This window comes from Diabrotica virgifera, chromosome 1 (assembly GCF_917563875.1).
Source record: "Diabrotica virgifera virgifera chromosome 1, PGI_DIABVI_V3a".
NCBI lineage: Eukaryota > Metazoa > Arthropoda > Insecta > Coleoptera > Chrysomelidae > Diabrotica > Diabrotica virgifera.
Window position 1 is genome coordinate 246,470,637 of NC_065443.1, and position 23,544 is coordinate 246,494,180.

The 23,544-nt window shown below is 32.8% G+C and overlaps 1 protein-coding gene across 2 annotated transcripts in view; it reads left to right on the top strand.

Annotated features, from left to right (window-relative positions):
- LOC114346261 (transcription elongation factor B polypeptide 3) overlaps window positions 1-23,544 on the top strand; it is a 73,012-nt gene that overhangs the window by 34,211 nt on the left and 15,257 nt on the right. The window contains exons 6-7 of one of the 2 annotated variants that reach the window (XM_050641975.1): window positions 9,155-9,504; window positions 18,811-18,995. In XM_050641975.1, coding sequence (XP_050497932.1) covers window positions 9,155-9,504; window positions 18,811-18,870 — 410 coding nt within the window. In that variant the 3' untranslated portion in view covers window positions 18,871-18,995. Of the gene's footprint in view, window positions 1-9,154; window positions 9,505-18,810; window positions 18,996-23,544 lie in introns of those variants that run through there. The other variant, XM_028297064.2, reaches the window with a different exon arrangement.

Here is a 23,544-nt window from a genome sequence, read left to right on the forward strand (position 1 = left end):
CTCCGGTGAATACCAGAACTAATATAGAACTCGAGGGAGATCATTATTTATGCGTTTAGTCTTGTTAGTTGAATTTCCTAGAAATGTTTGAAAGAGTCTTCTTTCTGATAGCTTAATATTTACTAACCCTATTAATTTTTTGTAGTCAACGACTTTTAAGAATTTATACGTACATACTGTTAAGATATGTAAAATTTGAATTAATATGGTTTCGATCTTAATATTTTAGAAAAGTTAAAACATATAATAAAAATATACCAAAATTCATTTCGAAGAAATTAAAGTCAATTATCTTTGGATGGCCGTAGGTAAACAAAATTTAAATAGGGATTAAGTATTTTCTTTGTACAGTTAGTATGATAAGAAAGTGGTTATGTGTTTGGACAATGAGACCGGGTTTCCCAAATGGACTTTTGCGGCGAGGGAACAATTGTATTTAGAAATTTAAATGAATGTAATCTTTGTTTAGATATTAAGAAAGGAAAAAAAAAACCGATTGGCATGTAATTAGTTTTAGGAAATTTCTAATGGTAGGGAAAATTGGTGTTTGTTATATGAAAGGTAGATGGGGATAAAATTGAGGAACTCGGATTGGTGAAGAAGGAAAAAGGAGGGGCTAGGTATGAAGAATGGGAGTTTAGCGAAATGTTAGAGGGTGGAAGAAGGGTCAGTTGTTAAATGATCGTGAAGTCTACTAGTGGTGATCTCTAAGAGTCTCCTGAAGTAGTAAGGCAGATAAGTGAATAGTTGTGAGTTTGTTGAAATAAGTGTCCTGACGGAAGCTCATCACGTAAAGCATTGTAAGTTATATTGTTCTACTTATATTCCAAGAGTCACCGTTGCATGCCGGAACGAGAAATAGATTCAGTTTATCGAGAGGAGAAAAGGCTAGCATTGTTTTTTGAAAGATACGTGCATCTGTAGGGGGTCATTAATGACAATAGGCTTGCAATAATTTGTTGCGAGATTGCTGACTACATCGGGGGCTGCTAAGAGTAAATTGTAGGCGACCAGAGACAAGAATTTGGACAACTCATCATCCGAGAGACAGTTTTATTTTTTTTGTAAAATTATTCATAACGCAAATTTCAATAAGTACTTTAGATAGTGGTAGGGTTATTTCAATAATCAGAATAGGAGATATTATTTTTAGAGGATATTTTGAGGGTGAATTTATTTTAATAGATGCTTTTGTACCATATATGTGTTTTATTCCGTTAATCTTTGACCTTATTTATCATATGTAAAGCAAAGGAGATATTGAAGCACGAGAATATAAAACCCTGAGATTAGAGCATTAAATAGTGTGATTAAATCATAAGTGCATCATTAAAATTAAATTTAATTAATTAGTTAATTATCTAATCAATTGCTTTGAGCACACCGATCTTTGAATATCACATTAACTGGAGCCCAGAACGTGGTGGCTTAAAAATATCGCAGCTTTGCATTTGATGGTAGGGAAAGAGATAAGGAATAACTACAGGTGATCCAGAGATAATTTGACAATTTTTCCAGGTGTAAAAATAATTTTGATTTATGGATTGATCGTAGGTATTTGATATTTACTGCCATTGAATTATTTGATTTTTTTTACCAATCGTACATTTGATATTTATTTTGAAATTTACTGATTGCATATTTGATATTTGTGGAGAAAATTTATTAAATTTGGGGAGAAATATTTGTCGTGTTCTGCAACTTATAGAGTGTTGTAAAATTTCACATTTGGCGGGGACAAAGAAGACAGTAACGAAAAGAAACAACATGTCGACCACAAGGAGGCAAAGCAAAATGCAAGAAAACAGAGAAGAGGAAAAAATTGTTGAAGAAGGATTGGATAATGAAGGAGATACAACGATTATGGAGAGAAAAGAACAGGAATTAACAGGAATAGAGAAACTATTGCAACTGATGCAACTCCAATCACAACAAATGGATAGAAATCAACAGGAAACAAAAAGGACAATGCAAGAAAATCAACAGGAAGCAAAACGAACAATGGATAGAAATCAGGAGGAAACAAAACTAGCAATGAAGGAAACACAGCAAAAAATGGATGACAATCAAAAGGAAACAAAACAAGCAATAGAAGAGAACAATAAGAAAATAGAGGAACGCATAGAAAAGTATGAAAAGGAAATAAAAGGATGTTTGACAACAATGAAAAACGAGATAGAACAGTTAGAAAGCAAATTTGAAAATGCAATACAAGAAGACAGGCGAGAAATAGAAGAAAAATTTAAGCAAAACGAAAAACAAATTGCGGAACTCAAGAATCAACAGAATTGTGGAGAAAGAAGGGAAATGATTATCCATGGTACAAGCGACGCGAAAATACAATTTGGCGGGGATATTAGAAAAACACACCCAGTACCATTTGTTAAAAATTTGAGAACCAAATTGCAACATATTAGATATTTTGACGACTGCAAAGAAACAATTAGAAACCATCTGAAAGAAGGAGCAGCGTTATGGTATGAAAGTAAAGAAGATGAGTTTGAAAATTGGACAGATTTCGAAAATAAATTTCTCAACTATTTCTGGGGGAAAGTTAAACAGAGGGAAATCAACCAAGAGCTACAGAATGGAAGATATCACGAGAAAATGGGAATATCGGAGGAAAGATATGCTTTGCAGATATATAACAATTCCAAATATCTAGACTACAAATACTCTACCGAACAACTGGTAGAAATGATAAGCAGACATTTCGAAGAAACGCTGGAGGACCACGTGATTTTGAGAAACTATCAAGATATTGATAGTTTGTGCCAATTCCTTCAAGTAAGGGAAGCAAAACGAAGAGAAATGCGAAACAGAAGACAACATGAACAATATAATGGACCGGCAAGAAGGTATCAATCAAATTATGACCAGAGAAACCGACATGCCCAATCAACAAACGAAGATAGGCCGAGAGAATACCAAAATTACAATAGACAACAAAATTATGATAACAGGAATCACGCAAAAAATAGAACATATGAAAATCACAACAGAAACAGAGATGCACAAAATCCTCCGACTAGGAATACGAACGAACAAAGGGACGGTAGAAACAATCAGAATTTCCAACGACAAAATAGAAGGGAGATGAATCATGTAACAATAGAAAACGAGGAAGAAGATATATGCAATGAATCCAGACAGGATTTTCAATAAAGCATCCACTGAACAAACATAAACAACTCTCCGGTATATTTTGTCATCCGAGAGAGTTTATACAGTTGGCGGGAAATGAAAGACAAAGTTCTAATTCCAATTTAATATTCTTAGATGCATTTATAAAACATAAAGCGATTAAAATTTTAATTGATTCTGGATCGGAGATATCGTTAATCAATAAGAAACTAGTAAAAGAATTAAATTTGGACAGATTTGTGTATAAAATTCCTAGGGTTGCTTTAGTGGGTGCAAACAACAAAAAATTGACGACAGTAAATGAAGGTTTGGGAGTGCGGATCAGAGTGGGAGACAAATACTATATTATGCAATGTGTGTTGATCGAAGATTTAAACTATGATATGATAGCGGGAATTGATGAATTGAGTGAAAAACATATCACCATAAATTTTTCGGAGAATCAACTGGAAATCAAAGCAGAACCAGACAACATAGAAGAAGAAACGGAAATAGAGAGGAAAATAATTGTTGAAAAGATAAATGAACAGGAAAAACATAAAGAAATCAATATGACTGTAGAGGAAAAACCGAAAGTACAAGAAAAAAATCAACCAGAAAAAAAAAAGAAGGAAGAAAAAGAAGAAGAGTTCAAAAAGAAAGAAGGAAAACACGGTGGATACAAGAGAAAGACAGGAAATCGAAGATACGGAAGAATTGTCGGCAATCGACGATAAAACAGAAAGGAAGCAGGAAGAAAAGGAAGTTCTCATAAGAGAAATGAAAGCAGTAGAAACATGGTGCTCGGGATACAAAATGGAAATTGAAGATAAAAAAAAAACAGAAGAAGAAATAAAGGATGAGGACAGAGCAGAAATGGCAATAATGGACGAGAATCCAGAATTTTATGAAGAAATATTATGGACAGTGAACACATGCGAACAAAATGAGGATGAAAGAAAATTAAAATGTGGAGAAAATATGGAAAAGGAAGTAGAGAAGATTCTAGAAAGTTATGGAGATTTGATTAATGAAGAAAGCCGAGTGGCTAAAAATTATGAACATTCTTTTAAAGTTAAAAACTTAGAAAATTTTAAATCCAAGACATATCCAATCCCGTATAAATACAGGCAAAGCGTCGGACAGGAAATTGAAAAAATGATCGAAGACAAGGTGATAGAAAGATGTGACTCTCCATATATCAACCCGATAGTATGCGTTAAAAAATCGAGTGGTGATTTGCGATTATGTTTAGATGCAAGAAACATTAATTCACACACAATCGCGCAATACGAAGCGCCTTTGAACATCGAAGCCATATTTGGACGAATCACAGGGTCACACATTTTTTCCAAAATCGATTTGAAACATAGTTTTTGGTTAATACCTTTGGCAGAGAAATGTCGAAATTATACCGCTTTTTCGATCGACGGAGTGGTATACCGATTTAGGGTGGTACCATTTGGCCTACAGAGTGCATGCGCTGCTTTGGTTCGCGCATTGAACACAATCTTAAATAGGCATGAAGAATTTGTTGTACATTACATAGATGATTTAGTAATTTTCTCACCAGATATAACAAGCCATCTACGACATATTCACACTGTGCTAGAAGAACTGGATCAAGCGGGATTGAAATTAAATATTCAAAAGTGTCAGTTTTTCCAAAAGGAAATACTGTATTTAGGATTCAAATTAGACACAAAAGGGATTAGTCTTGCAGAAGATAGAATCGAAATTATAAATAACTACGCTAGGCCAACCAATTTAAAAACATTGCGGGGATTTTTGGGAATGGTAAACTATTTCAAAAAACTAATACCAGACATCAGCACAAAAGAAATACCGTTGATAGCATTACTTAAGAAAAATGTTAGGTGGAAATGGGGAACGGAACAAGAAATGGCTTTCAAAAATTTAAAAGGAGCTTTCTCCACAGCTGTAAGAGTACACCACCCAAGATATGATCAACCTTTCATTCTCCGGACCGATGCTTCCATAACAAAATTCGCAGGGGTGTTATCACAGATCCAAGACGATGTAGAGGTGCCAATCTGTTTTGTCTCCCGTGTAACCAAAACATATGAGAGAAAGTACAGCGTTACTGAATTAGAGTTCGCCAGTGTGTTATTTTGTATAAATAAATTACGATTTTACCTACTAGGGGCAAAATTCACCGTTGAAACAGACCATGCAGCTTTGGTACATATAATGAAAAATAGGCTGGTAAATAATAGAATTCATAGGGGCATTCTTTTACTTCAAGAGTATGATTTTGAATTTAAATATATCAAAGGAACTGACAATATCTTGGCTGATGCGTTGACGAGAGATGAACAATTCCGCAAAGAGGACCACAAAACTCTCCACGTTGGCATGAACATAATGAGAGAAGAAGCAGGCTTATTTTCTTTGGCTCAGATCAGGGAAAATCAGGAACAACTGGATGAAAGAGAAAAGCAAAGGGCCGAACAAGAAGATAACTTATATTTTAAGAGGGTCGATGGTAAAGAACTATATGTAATCACGGAACAGATGGCAAAAGAAGTTTTAGCAAAATTACACTGTGACAACGGACACATTGGAAGCAGGAAGGTGTGGCTTATGTTCAGGGAGAACTACATTTGTCGACAGGACTATACAATAGCCAAAGAGATGACTCGAAATTGCGAGACATGCCAAAAGTGTAAAAGTAAGAATTTCAAAAACGAAAACATCACAAAAAACGTCATAGCTCGGAAGAAACTGGATATTGTCGCCATTGATATGTTGAGCGATTTAATAACAACAACACAGAGGAATAAACACATATTAGTTATGGTGGATGTTTTCTCAAAGTATTTAAAACTGTACCCATGTAGAACCACGAAAGGAGCTGAAATACTTCGGAAGATAGACGATTTTATCGAAACAGTGGGAAGACCAGACAATATTTTGTTGGACAATGCGACATACTTTAGGAATGACCGTTTTAAAGGGGAATTAAGAGAGAGAGGCATAAATACAAAATTTGTAAGCATCCGACATCCACAGAGCAACCCATCAGAGCGTTTTATACAAGAAGTCACAAAATTTCTAAGAATTGCTGCGGAAGAACATCATCGACATTGGGACAGAAAAGTGTTTGAAATAGAGACGTATTTGAACTGTGCACCAAATACGGTTACCAAGGAGACGCCTTTATATGTAATGAAAGGAACAATGCCTACGAGACCGTGGGAAGACACCGCCCCCAGACAATACGAAGAAGTGATCGAGGTGGTTCAACGAAGATTGAGACGAAGTGGAGAGAAATATCTCCAAAGGCAAGAGAGGACCCGAAGAAGAAGGCCGGTTACATTCCAGAAAGGGGATAAAGTTTTAGTGAGGGCACTGAGGGTGTCCAATTTACAAAATGGTATTTGTGCTAAATTGATGCCGGTATTTGAAGGTCCATATAGGGTCAATACGGAAAATGGGGTAAATAGTTATGAATTAGCGCATATAGAGACAGGCAAGATACGGGGTATTTTTAACATTCACGACATTTATAAGTATCATGAGTAGAGTTTGGTAACATAATGGAATAATTTGATCCTAAAAAAAACTTGTGTCATTTAAATAAATAACAGAATTTTTTCGGCAAATCAAATGGCGGGGAGTTGTTAAGATATGTAAAATTTGAATTAATATGGTTTCGATCTTAATATTTTAGAAAAGTTAAAACATATAATAAAAATATACCAAAATTCATTTCGAAGAAATGAAAGTCAATTATCTTTGGATGGCCGTAGGTAAACAAAATTTAAATAGGGATTAAGTATTTTCTTTGTACAGTTAGTATGATAAGAAAGTGGTTATGTGTTTGGACAATGAGACCGGGTTTCCCAAATGGACTTTTGCGGCGAGGGAACAATTGTATTTAGAAATTTAAATGAATGTAATCTTTGTTTAGATATTAAGAAAGGAAAAAAAAACCGATTGGCATGTAATTAGTTTTAGGAAATTTCTAATGGTAGGGAAAATTGGTGTTTGTTATATGAAAGGTAGATGGGGATAAAATTGAGGAACTCGGATTGGTGAAGAAGGAAAAAGGAGGGGCTAGGTATGAAGAATGGGAGTTTAGCGAAATGTTAGAGGGTGGAAGAAGGGTCAGTTGTTAAATGATCGTGAAGTCGACTAGTGGTGATCTCTAAGAGTCTCCTGAAGTAGTAAGGCAGATAAGTGAATAGTTGTGAGTTTGTTGAAATAAGTGTCCTGACGGAAGCTCATCACGTAAAGCATTGTAAGTTATATTGTTCTACTTATATTCCAAGAGTCACCGTTGCATGCCGGAACGAGAAATAGATTCAGTTTATCGAGAGGAGAAAAGGCTAGCATTGTTTTTTGAAAGATACGTGCATCTGTAGGGGGTCATTAATGACAATAGGCTTGCAATAATTTGTTGCGAGATTGCTGACTACATCGGGGGCTGCTAAGAGTAAATTGTAGGCGACCAGAGACAAGAATTTGGACAACTCATCATCCGAGAGACAGTTTTATTTTTTTTGTAAAATTATTCATAACGCAAATTTCAATAAGTACTTTAGATAGTGGTAGGGTTATTTCAATAATCAGAATAGGAGATATTATTTTTAGAGGATATTTTGAGGGTGAATTTATTTTAATAGATGCTTTTGTACCATATATGTGTTTTATTCCGTTAATCTTTGACCTTATTTATCATATGTAAAGCAAAGGAGATATTGAAGCACGAGAATATAAAACCCTGAGATTAGAGCATTAAATAGTGTGATTAAATCATAAGTGCATCATTAAAATTAAATTTAATTAATTAGTTAATTATCTAATCAATTGCTTTGAGCACACCGATCTTTGAATATCACATTAATACATACTGCATACTGTTACATGTGCTCTTGTTATTCAGATTTGTTGTTTTTGAGCTTTTAGAGATGTAAGGCTCTGTAGTTAGGGCCTGTACTCGATCGTCGCAGCTTCGATTTGGTCTTAGACCAGCTTGATGTATTGATATTTCTCCAAGCGCCAAAGAGATCATTATGTTGAATATTAATAGGGAACTTACACATTTTTTTTACACAATAATGTTCAGTTTTGTTTAAAAATGAGATTTTCAAAATTTCACGCTTTAAAAACTCGTAATAACTTAGAAATACAAATTTAAAGTGTTCTGCGGTATAAACTAGATCTAACGACCCGTGACGTCACATAGTTTTATTATAAAGTTATGATTATGGTTATATTCTTCTTCTCCTTCTTTAGTTTATTGGTCTCCACCTACTTGGGTATTTGGCCAGCTCATCGTCGCGGAATAAGGAAAAAATATTTATATTCTATATAGTGACATTTATCGTATGTCATTGTAATAATATTATAATACGTACCAGTTTGTTGAGATTGGAGTTTGATACAGTTTTCGAAGGAACGCAGCAAAGAAGGTTTATTATGGAAAATAAAACCATTTTGTAAAAGTACAAGTTTTCTATGAATAGTTCAAACTGACTGTATTTTCTACTGCACATAACTGTATTTTCTACTGACGTTTATAATGTCTAATTTAAAATTATATACAATTTTGTTTACTTTGTTAGTGCAGAATGTAAACATATAACTGGATGACGTCACGAGGTGTTTTAGGCTGGCTGGTATAATTTGAATTTTTAAATCGTCTTTAGGGGCCAAACGAAAGACAAACAAACATTTTTTATCTTTGATACATGTTTTAAATTATGTTCTGTTGTGATTTATAACATTTTTTTCGAATTTAAAATTTTATGTAAGTTCCCTATTGTTTCAGGAGCTAAGTTCTATAGTGCTAAATAATGCAATAGGTCGTTAGCTCTGAATAATTATATCAATTATGTGCAATTATCCAAAGAACAGACTATAACGCAATTGTTGACAATATATTTCTTAATATAGGACAAAAGAATTTTATTATTCTTCATTATACAATATGACGCAATATTTTTTTTTCTTTATGTGTTTTTTGTGTGTTTGTGTTTTTCACAAATGTTTTTGTCTTTTTTAGCTTTGGAATATACAGGTGGGGTCCCATACTTAATCCTCAAGCCCATAATGGAGCGCGCTACGCCAGACCAGTTGTTCAACCTGGAGCATCATAATCCATATTTGATAGAAGATACCGATGGGCTATGGAAGTTGCACTGTCAAAAGGATTTCCGCACCAAGAGGCGCGAGGAGATGGAATCGTGGCGGGATATGTACATGCGATGTTTGGACGAAAGAGAAGCGAAACTCAATGCTGTGACGGCCACTATTAAACAATCGCAAACAGTCGCTATACCAGTCAGGACAACCAAGCTGGCTTATGTGGAATCTGAATATGTCAAGCCTCCTAGGAACGTAGCTCGGAAACAGGTGAGTTTTTTTATTAAACATCTAAGCTATGTTTATAGTACTGAAATCTGGTCACAGTTGACCAATTATCAATTATTAAATGGGGAACTTGCACATTTTTCTTATTACATAATAATGTTCAGTTTTGTATAAAAATGAGATTTCCAAAATTTCACGCTTCAAAAACTCATAATAACTTAGAAGTACAAATTTAAAGTCTTCTGTAACTTAAAATAGTTCATACGTCACAGAGTTTAACTATGTGGATCCGTTTATGGTTATATTTACGTATATTCTTCTTCTTCTTTAGTTTATTGGCCTCCACCTACTTGGGTATTTGGTCAGCTCGTCGTGGGGGAATAAAGGAAAAACATTTATATTCTAATGACATTTATCGTATGTCATTGTAATAATATATACCAGTTTGTTGAGATTGGAGTTTGATACAGTTTTTGAAGGAAAGGAAAGAAGGTTTACTATTGAAAATAAAACCATTTTGGCTGGTTCCTAAAAAAACTGATACGACTCTTAATAAGATTTGATCATTTTGAGCAGTGTATGATTGGTCTGACATTATATTATTTTTATTATGACAGACAAATAATAAAATAAACAAAAAAACAGCCATTTTTTGAGGTTGAAGTTATCTGACAAATTTTAAAATTTGGCAGTGGTAGTGACAGTGACAGTATGTAAATAATAATAATAAATTAAATATAATTAAACTCATATTCATTATATCACACCCACACCTCATCAAAAGCTTTTTACAAGAACATAGTAAGCGATTTTGATATGGCTTAGGGCCAGACTACATCAAGATCGCCTATAAATCGTGCTGGTAATTGCCTTGCAGCGAGACCATAAACAAAAAGAAGAAGAAGAAGAAAGTACACTGCTCAATTTTCTACAAAATATGCTTTAAAAGTCGTATCAGTTTTTTTTTGGAACCAGCTGTACAAGTTTGCTATGAATAGTTCAAACGATCAGAAACACTTGTAAGGTCACATAACTGTATTTTCTACTGACGTTTATAATGTCTAATTTAAAATTATATATACAATTGGTGTAGAATGTAAACATAAAATTTTATGAAAATGAAAAAGGTCCTATGTAGCAAAGATTTAACATTAGCTCTTAAAGTACGCCTAACAAAATGTTACGTATATAGTGTACTATACTATGGACTGGAATCATGGACGTTAAATGTAGAGACAATGAGACGACTTAACGCCTTTGAAATGTGGACCTATAGAAGAATTATGAGGATTTCCTGGGTAGATAGAGTTACGAACAATGAAGTACTGAGAAGAATAGGTAAAGAGAAGGAAGTTGAACTTACAGTTAAAGAAAGAAAACTACAGTATCTCGGACATGTGATGCGGGGCGAGAAGTATGGCATCCTGCGACTCATAATGCAGGGAAAGATAGATGGCAGAAGAAGCATCGGCAGAAGACGAATTTCATGGCTGAAGAACCTCAGAGAATGGTTTGGATGCAGCTCAAAACAACTATTTAGAGCTACTGCCTCAAAAATTAAAATAGCTATGATGATTGCCAACCTCCGTAGCGGAGATGGCACCTGAAGAAGAAGAAGTAAACATATAACCCCGTGACGTCACGACGCGTTTTGGGCTGGCTGGTATAAGTTGAATTTTTAGTCGTCTTTAGGGGCCAAACGAAAGACAAACAAAACTTTTTTATCTTTGATACAGGTTTTCTGTTGTGATTTATACCATTTTTTTCGAATGTAAAATTTTATGCAAGTTCCCTATTACTAAATCATATATAAATTTTAAAATCTTAACCCTACGGTGTCTCCTTATTTTATCTAACAAACTAATAACTATGCACTATATAGCTAACACACAACACGGCACTATGCTCTTTTATATTAGTTTTACTAATAGCTTTACACTAACTCAAATGGTTTTCTTCGTTTGTTTTCTTTGTAACCCAGTATTATCGAGGAGCTCGATGGCCTTGACGTTTACATGACTATGGAGCCTTCCATCTTCTTGATAACTTTATCTTCTATCTCAAGGTCCTTGTGGAGGTTGACATTTCTGATATACCAAGGAGAAGGAGCATCAACGATGTCCCTTAATACTTTATTCTGGAATCTCTGGATGATCGAGATATTACTTGAATTGGCACAGCCTCAGAGTTGGCAACCATACGTCTATAATTGTGTCAGTATTTGTTTATGTAAAAGTATTTTGTTATGTGTGGACAATACAGACTTTCTTCCCATCAGCCAATACATTTTTTTGTAACGGATTCCTGGTTCTTCCCTTTTCTTTTTCATATGCACTTTCCAGCGAAGTCTGGTATCAAGTGTGATAACCAAGTATTTTGCGGAAGATCAATATTGTATTTGGGCATCATTTATTCTAATTGGAATGTTTTAATTTTTTTATTTGTAAAATTAACGTGATTCGATTAGATTCATTTAGCAGGTTAGTGATTACAATCTACACTGCGCGTCAGAGAAAACTGGCACCCCAAAAAATGGGTCATTTTTGATGTCTCGTATCTCATAAACCTGTTATCCGATTTAAGTAATTTTTTAAATTTTTTATACCCTTATTCTTTAATAATATCGCTGTAATAATATTATTGCTAAACAGGAAAACTTTCTTTGTATACCGGGTATACGATTCAAACTGTGTTTTTTTCTCTAAAGTTCGCAACGCCCTGTGGAATATTCTAGCATTTATAAAATACTGAAATTAAAACCCAGCTATAGCCTTAGGTTTTCTTAACATTATGTTTTTTAATTCATTCGCTTATGTTGGATAATACAAAAGTTAGTTACTTTAACAACTAGCCATGTTCTTCATCAGTACAGGGGGTTTCTTAATAAGTGCGACAAACTTTAATTCTGCATGAAAAAATAATGACCGTTTGCTTTAGGTACAAATATATATGTATGTCCGCAAATGCTTCGTTTCCGAGATACGGGATGTATCAGTTTTTCTTACAAACTGACGATTTATTTATTGCCCTAAAACCGGTTGAGATATGTAAATGAAATTTGGTAGGTTTTAAGAGATAGTTCTTGCGCATTTTTTGACATTCAATTAATAATTTTATATTCACCATTGGCGCGCATACGGGTAAAATGACCGATCATATTACCCATTTGCACGCCAATGGTGAATATAAAATTATCAATTGTATGTCAAAAATGTGCAATAACTACGTCTTAAAACCCACCAAATTTCATTTGCATATCTCAACCGGTTTTAAAGCAATAAATCGTCAGTTTGTAAGAAAAAATTTAACATCCCGTACCTCGGAAACGAAGTATTTGCGGAGATACGATTATAAAGCAAACTGACATTATTTTTAAATGCAGAATTACCCCTTAAAGTTTGTCGCACTTATTTAGAAACACCCTGTACTGATGAAGAACATGGCTAGTTGTTAAAGTACCTAACTTTTGTATTATCCAACACAAGCGAATGAATAAAAAAACAGAATGTTAAGAAAACTTGAGGCTATAGTTTGATTTTAATTTCAGTATTTTATAAATGCTAGAATATTCCACAGGGTGTTGCGAAATTTGAGAAAAAAAACCACAGTTTGAATCGCACACCCGGTATACAATAAAAATTTACCTGTTTAGCAACAATATTATTACAGCGATATTGTTAAAAAATAAGGTTATACAATATTAAAAAAATTACTTAAAGCGGAAAACAGGTTTAGGAGATACGAGACATCAAAAATGGCCCATTTTTTGGGGTGCCCGTTTGCTCTGACGCGCAGTGTATATGCTATAAAATCTTTCGAGATATCTTCGTTTCGTGAGTAACGTTTCCATGAGTAATACACACACCGGCAAAATTAGCCGAACACGTTAAAAATGGTACATGTTTGATGTCTCGTATTTCATAAACTAGTGGTCCGATTTGAGTGATTCTTTTAGTATGTTATAGCCTTATTATTTAAGAATATCGTTGTAATAATATTGTTGCTAGACAGGTAAACACCATTTTATACCGGGTGTACCAATCATACTGTGTTTTTTTCTTAAAATTTGGAACACCCTGTGGAATATTCTAGCATATTGTTGTTCTGAAGCTATTTTCTTGTGGCATTTTTACAATTTTAACTATTTAGAATGGGAAATAAGCCACAATATTATTAAAAAATGATTTTTATTAACGTTTCGACGCCCAAATCGGGTGCCGTTGTCAAAATACAAAATACTATTAATATAAACAAAAATGTTGTTGCTTAGTAAAAAAATTCTTCTAATAATTTATTTAATTTGACTCATTTATATCGGCAATTCAGATACATATGATACATTTTAAAGTAGAAGACTTTAAAATGATATTGCCAATATTTATGAGTTGCGTTCCTGGGACGACTTTACTGAAAGATAGTTCATTCGATTACATGAAATCAACCCCAACTCAAGAATATCCGTCACAAAAAATCATAGCATGTGATCTGTCTTTAAAAAGACAACCACATGCAACGGTGACATTAAAATTCTCGCGTTAGAGATCTCATAGTAAATCACGAGGGAAAACCAGGAAAAACCTCGTGATACTATCCCGACATCGTAAGTATTTGGTCTTACATTTAATTTACTCTCAAAATTAATACCAAATTCTGACTTTACTATAATTTTGTTTAAATTATAAATAATATCAATAATACATGGGTATATAAGTAATACTAAAATATAAAATATGTACTAACTCGACTATTGACTTACTAATTGTGGTATTTTCTTTCTATTGACTTCCTCTTTCAGTATGGGTATCCACATCCTACTGCATTCCACCGAGGAATTTGCGACACAATTGGTTTCGTTTAGCATAATTAGAGCCGCTTCTTTGATTTTTCTCTTTTTACTATCTGTTTCTTTCAGGACTATACTTGAATCTCTCCACTGAACTCTATGTTCATTATCCCATGCGTGTTGACATATTTGAGATCTATCAAATTCTCTATTTTTAATATAAGATTGATGTTCACTTATTCTAACGTTTAATGGTCTTGATGTTTCACCTATATAAAACTGTTCGCATTCACAAGGTATTTTATAAATACAATTCTTTGTCCTTTCTTGTTCATTGTTAGGTTTAGTTTTAGATAGAATAGATCTCAATGTGTTGGTTGTTTTGAATGTTGTTGAAATGTTGAATTTATTTCCTATTGTTTTAAGTTTCTCGGATAGTCCTTTTATGTATGGTATTGATATTTTCCTCGTATTATTTCTTGTGAATGTTGTAGGATCCCGTTCTATGTTGTTCTGTTCCATTCGATCCAATCTTGACAATTCCTTATTTATAAACGATAAAGGATAATCATTTTTTAATAAAACAGATGTTAAGAATTGTTTTTCTTCTAAAAAGGAATTTTCGTTAGAACAAGTAATTTTGGCTCTATCATATAAGGATTTTATGATTCCCTTTTTAACGTTGATGTTGTGATTTGATTTGTAATTGAGATATCTGTTGGTATGTGTTGGTTTTCTATACACTTGAGTCTCATATCCAGTATCCTTCTTTAAGACTAAAACATCGAGGAAAGGCAGGGTGTTATTATATTCCTTTTCCATTGTAAATTTTATTGTCTCTTCTTGATCGTTTATAATATTCAGGAATGTATCCAACAATTCTGATCTATGAGGCCATATTGAAAACAATAATAGGAAATGCAACTGTAATAATGGATAAAATACAATACGAGGACAAAATTACAGATCTAATTACAAATGGACCTTATTCCAAATTAACGAAGGATCCAACGAAAACACTGGAAAACAAAATCTATAGAACTTTATTCAAATTTAAAAATGATCTAACATACTATCAAAGAAAATTAATTACACCTCATTACAGTAAGTCACCACATTTTTATGGAGTACCGAAAATTCATAAAGCGAACATACCACTTAGACCCATTTGTAGTACCATCAGTTCTCCTTGTAGTGAACTATCAAAATTTTTATTAAACATTATAAAACCATTTGCTAATAATGATGACACATTTATAAAAAATACAAAATATTTTGTAAACAAATTATCAACTATTGAGTTTAATCCAAATAATATTTTAGTAAGTTTTGACATAAACAGTTTATTTACAAATGTGCCATTAGATAAAACTTTAAACATAATCAAAACGAAATTAGATATATCAATATAATAAAAAAATATATCAATACCATACATAAAAGGACTATCCGAGAAACTTAAAACAATAGGAAATAAATTCAACATTTCAACAACATTCAAAACAACCAACACATTGAGATCTATTCTATCTAAAACTAAACCTAACAATGAACAAGAAAGGACAAAGAATTGTATTTATAAAATACCTTGTGAATGCGAACAGTTTTATATAGGTGAAACATTAAAACCATTAAACGTTAGAATAAGTGAACATCAATCTTATATTAAAAATAGAGAATTTGATAGATCTCAAATATGTGAACACCCATGGGATAATGAACATAGAGTTCAGTGGAGAGATTCAAGTATAGTCCTGAAAGAAACAGATAGTAAAAAGAGAAAAATCAAAGAAGCGGCTCTAATTATGCTAAACGAAACCAATTGTGTCGCAAATTCCTCGGTGGAATGCAGTAGGATGTGGATACCCATACTGAAAGAGGAAGTCAATAGAAAGAAAATACCACAATTAGTAAGTCAATAGTCGAGTTAGTACATATTTTATATTTTAGTATTACTTATATACCCATGTATTATTGATATTATTTATAATTTAAACAAAATTATAGTAAAGTCAGAATTTGGTATTAATTTTGAGAGTAAATTAAATGTAAGACCAAATACTTACGATGTCGGGATAGTATCACGAGGTTTTTCCTGGTTTTCCCTCGTGATTTACTATGAGATCTCTAACGCGAGAATTTTAATGTCACCGTTGCATGTGGTTGTCTTTTTAAAGACAGATCACATGCTATGATTTTTTGTGACGGATATTCTTGAGTTGGGGTTGATTTCATGTAATCGAATGAACTATCTTTCAGTAAAGTCGTCCCAGGAACGCAACTCATAAATATTGGCAATATCATTTTAAAGTCTTCTACTTTAAAATGTATCATATGTATCTGAATTGCCGATATAAATGAGTCAAATTAAATAAATTATTAGAAGAATTTTTTTACTAAGCAACAACATTTTTGTTTATATTAATAGTATTTTGTATTTTGACAACGGCACCCGATTTGGGCGTCGAAACGTTAATAAAAATCATTTTTTAATAATATCGTGGCTTATTTCCCATTCTAAATAGTTAAAATTCTAGCATATGTAAAATATTAGAATTAATACTCGATTGTAGACTTAGGCTTGCTAAACATTTTCCTTTTCGACTCATTTACTTATGTGAGATAATAAAAAAGTTATGTGCATTAACAACTATCCATGTTTTTCATCAATAAATCCTCATAGTAGGGGAGGAAAGTATACTAAATTTGCAGTTACTCGAGCGTTATGGGAACCTATTGGATTGTGAAGAGTATGTGCTAAAATCAGAAAAAGGTTAAGTTAAGTTTTCCATAAAGTGGGGGACTTTTCAGTTTTAATTTAATTTTCCATTTGAAACAATCATTTTTCTCCGATTATAGCGCTATCTATCCATAATTCGAAAAAATATGTCGAATAAAAGTTGCTTATTTTTACGTAAAGAATCCAAATCTGCAATAAAAATTGGGGGCTCCTATTTAAGATTTTAAATTAAATCCCCCACCCCACCTCCGTAGTGGCTCGTGACACCCCACGGAAAGGGGTGGGGGTAAATAAAAAATTATAAATACGAACCCTGCGATATTTTGCGAAATGAATATCAGATCGTAAAACTGCAAAATACACCTATTCAATATTTTTCAAAAATCTACCGAATGGCACCAAACACGACCCCCCACGGAGGTGGGGTGGGAGGTTACATTAAAATATTAAATAGGAGCCCCCAATTTTTATTGCAGATTTGGATCCTTGACGTAAAAATAAGCAACTTTTATTCGCAACATTTTTTCCTATTATGTATAAATAGCGCTATAATCGGAAAAAACGATTGGTGGAAATGGAAAACTAAATTGAAAAATGGAGAGTCCCACGCTTTATGGAAAACTTAACTTAACTTTTTTTGGTTGTAGCACCCACTCTTCACAATCCACTCCAGGTCACAAGAACGCCCGAGTAATTGCAAATTTAGCATACTTTTCTCCCCTACTATGAGGATTTATTAATAAAAAACATGGCTAGTTGTTAAAGCACATAACTTTTTTATTTTCCAACATAAGCAAATGAATCAAAAAAGAAAATGTTAAGAAAGCATAATTCTACAATCGAGTTTTAATTTTAATATTTTATATATGCTGGAATATTCCACAGGGTGTTCCGAACTTTAAGAAAAAAACACAGTATGCTTGTTACACCCGGTATAAAATGACATTTAACTGTCTAGCAACAATATTATTACACCGATATTCTTAAATAATAAGTCTATAACATACTAAAAGAATCACTTAAATCGGACCACTGGTTTATGAAATACGAGACATCAAACATGTCCCATTTTTAACGTGTTCGGCTAATTTTGCCGGTGTGTGTATTTCAATTCTCATCAAATCCGGTTAAATTACAAACTGGAATGACAAATTGAAATGCTTCTACCCTTAAAAGAGTTTAACCATTTCTTAGTTTATACATCATTTGCCTGTACGAAAACCATTTTGTTCTTCTATATCTATCATCTCTTGAATTTTGTTTTGTATGTATTATTTTTCCAGAGTCTTGAGAGTAAATTTGTGACACTCAGCCCTTTGTAGTTTGAACAATGTTTTCTATCTTCTCTTGTAAGTGCAGTGTAGAGGTTGTTAATATATGCTTTTGTACATTCCGTTGATAAGTTATGTCTTTTCTAAAATATTGTGAAAATATATGGTAGTAACTCTCGTAATACTCGTGAGCTGTGTTTTAGTTATTCGTTTGGTATACATTGTGATCCACATCTTCGACTTCCAGTACTTTTATTTCATAGTTTTTATCGTATTCCACTTCATATGTTGTTGTGATGGTATTCGTGAACTAGGGTCTTGTTCCAGTCAGAAGTTGTGAGTAATGTTCCGTCCAAGATTCTTCTATTAAACCTATCCTGCTCTTTTCTTTTCTGTTTGTTCTAAAGTTTTTGATTGTTTTCCATGCTTCCCTTGATCTTGTTGACCCTATATATTTGTTGAGCTCTTTGGATTTACTTTCCCAGGAAATATTTTTTGCTTTATTTAGTAGATTTTTCACTTCTTTATTTAATCTTCATATTATGTTCATATAGAGGAGGAAACGTAAGTTTAAGTTGGGCTGCTGCATTTGGAAAAATGAGAGACGTGTTTAAAACAAATGTCCCAATCTATTTAAAGAGGAAAGCTTTTAAACAGTGCAAGCTGTTCTACTAGTCCTCTCATATGGACCAGAAACCTCAACTTCACAGACTTCAACCACGGCCGCCATGCTATAATGTATTATAATATGTTTCAAACCTTAAGGCTATGGGTACATAATTCGCAAATATTTTACGTGTATCCCTACTTTTTCTGTCTTTACACGGCAAATTACGTGTAGTAAAATTCACACTGGTGTGGATATGTAAACATTACTAGAATGTCATTCTACTTGAAAATGTCATAATTAATTTAAAGAGATGGCTTTTGAATGTTCTTGGATAACTGTTATTTTTATAATTGCAAATTATTAATTCAGTTAATAAATGTGATAATTTTTTCACTAACTATGTTTTCAGTGATTGTAATAATTTATTTGTACAACAAAAACTAATAATCAATCGAGAAAAGAGGAAAAGTGTTAATGTGATTTTTTAATAATATGTTGTTATTTTGGAACGCTTACAATTTTGAACATCTCTAACAACAAAATACTTGGATCACAGGATATATCTGATGTATTCTCTGCTTGGATCTTTCACAAATAATACACAATAAATAACTTTTTATTAAGTTCACGTCTTAAATCAATTATTTATCAAATACACTATATATCAATAATATTTAATCAATTTCTCAAAATATTCCCGATGCAATGTCAAATATTTAAAATTGTCACTGATTGTCAGTGTCTGACTGACAATATATGCTGACAATATTATATTCGGTTGAGTGCGTTGTAAGACAAAGACAGATTTGGAAAATATTACCACGGCATTGTGTTCATTTTTTTCAAATCCTGAAAAAACCAATAAATATTTTTGAAAAATTTAAACGCAGAATGAAAGACTAAATTATTACCGAGGGCCGAAAGTCCCTTAGAATAAATAAAAAGTTTATTTTGAATGAGATATTTGAATTTAAAAATCACACTAAATTTTCTCTTAGTTTTTTCACCCCTGTAACTTATTAAAATAAACATTGTAGAAGTTCTCAGGGACTTTCGGCCCTCGCTAATAACGTAATCTTTCATTCTGCGTTTAAATTTTTCCAAAATACTTATTAGTTTTCTCAGGATTTGAAAAAAATGAATCCCCATTTGAATAGCATTGCAGCCGAAAATACGTTCCGATCCTCTTAAGTGTAAATAAAGGTCAATTCAAAACGTATGCGTTTTAATATGAGCAAATAAGTTCATATACAGTCCACTACCTATCGAATACTAACTCTCACAAAATAGAGATCAATGATTGGAAAAAGCTTGAGGCATAAACTGAGAAATGGGGAAGTTCATAGACGAACCGGAGTGGAAGACATTGTCGAACGTATTACAAGGCAAAAATGAAAATTGGCGGTTCATATTGCTAGAATAGCAAGAATTGCCAGAAAGACGATATGTGGAAAATCGCTTGAGTGGAGACCTAGAGCAAACAAGCGAAGACGGTTAAGACCCAAAGCGCTATGGATCGAAGACCTTGAAAGAATTATGATTAATTGAATAGCAGAGGCGCAGAATAAAAATAGATGGAAATGTCTAGAAGCGGCCTATGTTCAACAATGGACAAATCAAAAGGCCATCGGTACATAATTCGCAAATTTTTTACGGATATCCCTACTTTTTCTGTCTTTACATGGCAAATTACGTATAGTAAAATTCACACGGGTATGGATATGTAAACATTACTAGAATGTCATTATACTTGAAAATGTCATCGTTAATTTAAAGAGATGGCTTTTGAATGTTCTTGGATAACTGTTATTTTTATAATTGCAAATTATTAATTCAGTTAATAAATGTGATAATTTTTTCACTAACTATGTATTCAGTGATTGTAATAATTTATATGTACAACAAAAACTAATACTCAATCGAGAAAAGAGGAAAAGTGTTTAAGTGATTTTTTAATAATATATTGTTGCTATGGAACGCTTACAATTTTGAACATCTTTAACAACAAAATACTTGGATCACAGAATATATTATCCTGGTGTATTCTCTGCTTGGATCTTCCATAAATAATACACAATAAATAACTTTTTATTAAGTTCACGTCTTAAATCAATTATTTATCAAATACACTATATATCAATATTATTTAATCAACAACTCAAAATATTCCCGTTGCCATGTCAAATATTTAAAATTGTCACTGATTGTCACAGTCTGACTGACAGTATGCTGACAATATTCTATTCGACTGAGTGCGTTGTATGACAAAGATAGATTTGGAAATATTACCACGGACATTGTGTTCATTTTTTTCGAATTCTGAAAAAACCAATAAATATTTTTGAAAAATTTAAACGCAGAATGAAAGACTATATTATTACCGAGGGCCGAAAGTTCCTTAGAATAAATAAAAAGTATTTTTGGATGAGATATTTTAAATTAAAAATCACACTAAATTTTCTCTTAGTTTTTCACCCCTGTAACTTATTAAAATAAACATATAGAAGTTCTCAGGGACTTTCTGCCCTCGTTAATAACGTAATCTTTCATTCTGCGTTTAAATTTTTCAAAAATATTTATTAGTTTTCTCAGGATTCGAAAAAAATGAATCCCCATTTAAATAGCATTGCAGCCGAAAATACGTACCCATCCTCTTAATGATGATGATGTTTTTGATCGGTGGCGCCCAAAGTCCCGACAGCCAAAATCCCGACGGACAAAACACCGACACGCCAGAATCCCGACAGGTCAAAATCCCGACATGCAACAATCCTCGCATAAGTAAAAATTCCGACCACTACATATTGAATATTTATTGTTTCCTTTTCAAATGCACTACCAAATCATATTATAGAGTGTTGAAATTGAAAAATTATTACTTACTAATAAGTACGGGTACTAATTAAATGTATTTTAAAGCAAAAAATTATTTAAACACTTCATTTTATAATATAAAAGCTATACTTACTCAAATGGAAGGTCGTAAGTGACATGATAATATCTATTATATGAAAGTAAACTTGAATTCAGGATTTGATTATACATATATTATTGGACTATATATTGGCAAAAAAAATAATTTAATTCATATATCCATGTTAGAAATGTTATTTAGAAAATTAGTTCATATTAAATGGTAAATAGTTTAGTTTAATAACGGTTTTGGTTTAGTAACAAAAAATAAAAAACAGATGACCATAAACAAAAAACAAGAAATAAATGCAATTATATGTTAAAAAGAAACTTATCAAACCTGTCGGGATTCTGGCCTGTCGGGATTTTGGCCTGTCGGGATTCTGGCGTGTCGGGATTTTGGAAGTCGGAATTGTGGCTGTCGGGATTGTGACTGTCGGGATTTTGGCTGTCGGGATTTTGGGGTAGACCCGTTTTTGATATGCTTGTCAAGTGCAGCCACTTTTGATAAGCTTGTTTATTGTTGTGTACTGCATTCTCGTTTCATGTCTCTACCACAATGGAGTATACTTTTTGTTGCTTGCTATCTTGCCGAGCGCTTCATCACCTGCTTCATTGAATTTAATTAAATTTGTCTTGGTTGGTATTCTGGACTGTTGAGTAGATCAGGTTAATTTTTGGCTAAGCCGTAACTTACATAAAAATTATGTCGTTTTACAGTGCATCAATATTGTATGTAGGTGGTTTCGTTTCCAGTGGCTTTGAGTCTGCTGGTTGACCAAATAATGTAATACCGAAACTACTATCAAAATTTATAAAATAAAAAAATATTAAAATTCCTCTTGGTCTTCCTCTTGCCATGAGCTGGTAATACGTCTGGTGGCTGAGCTATGGCGCCCTAAGTCCGGGATTACTTGTATGTATAATAAAATACCTTCATTCTCACTATAATTATATTTAAACTTCAAATAGAACAGTGTTCATTTAAACATAACAACAGTCATACATTTGTAAACAATAGCAATGTCACGACTAGCGTATTATTTCTTCATCGCGTGACTAATCGATTGATCTGAATGGGTAGTCGCTTCTTCGTGTTGGTTTATATATACAATACTAAATCTCAACATAGATAGTTCGATAGCGGTCAATGCCGATCATGTACATTAATATAAACTACAGTCGGAAAAATGAAAGAATACCCATAAACGATCTCATCAATCACTTATTTTGTATTTGTTATCTTTTTCTATAACAAACGTTTGTTACTTATAGAAAAAGACAGCAAATACAAAATAAGTGATTGATGTGATTGTTCATGGGTATTCTTTCATTTTTCCGACTGTATATTAGACTGTATGACACTATGCATTTTCTTGTATCATTTCTAATATCGTTTCTGATATTAGAAAGTTATATACATTTTCTTGTATCGTTTCTTGTACGTACATTTGTGCCCTGTATGACACTATGCAAGTTCTTGTATCGGAAATTGTATGAAATTCGGCACGTGATTGGTCGAAATTTTGTTTGTCACCCTGTGTCACGTTACATTGGTATGGTAGTACTGCGTCTACAGCTGATTTTAAGGATTTTATAAAATTTATAAACTTTTAAAAACTTATAAATTTAACATTTTAATGTTAACCAGAATATTTACGTTGACTGTTTGAGGTTGATTATGTTTGTGTTTTTATTTTGTTAAATATTTGCATTAGAATTATCTTCAGTTTGATCCAAATTAGGAACTATTGTATTTTCCTCT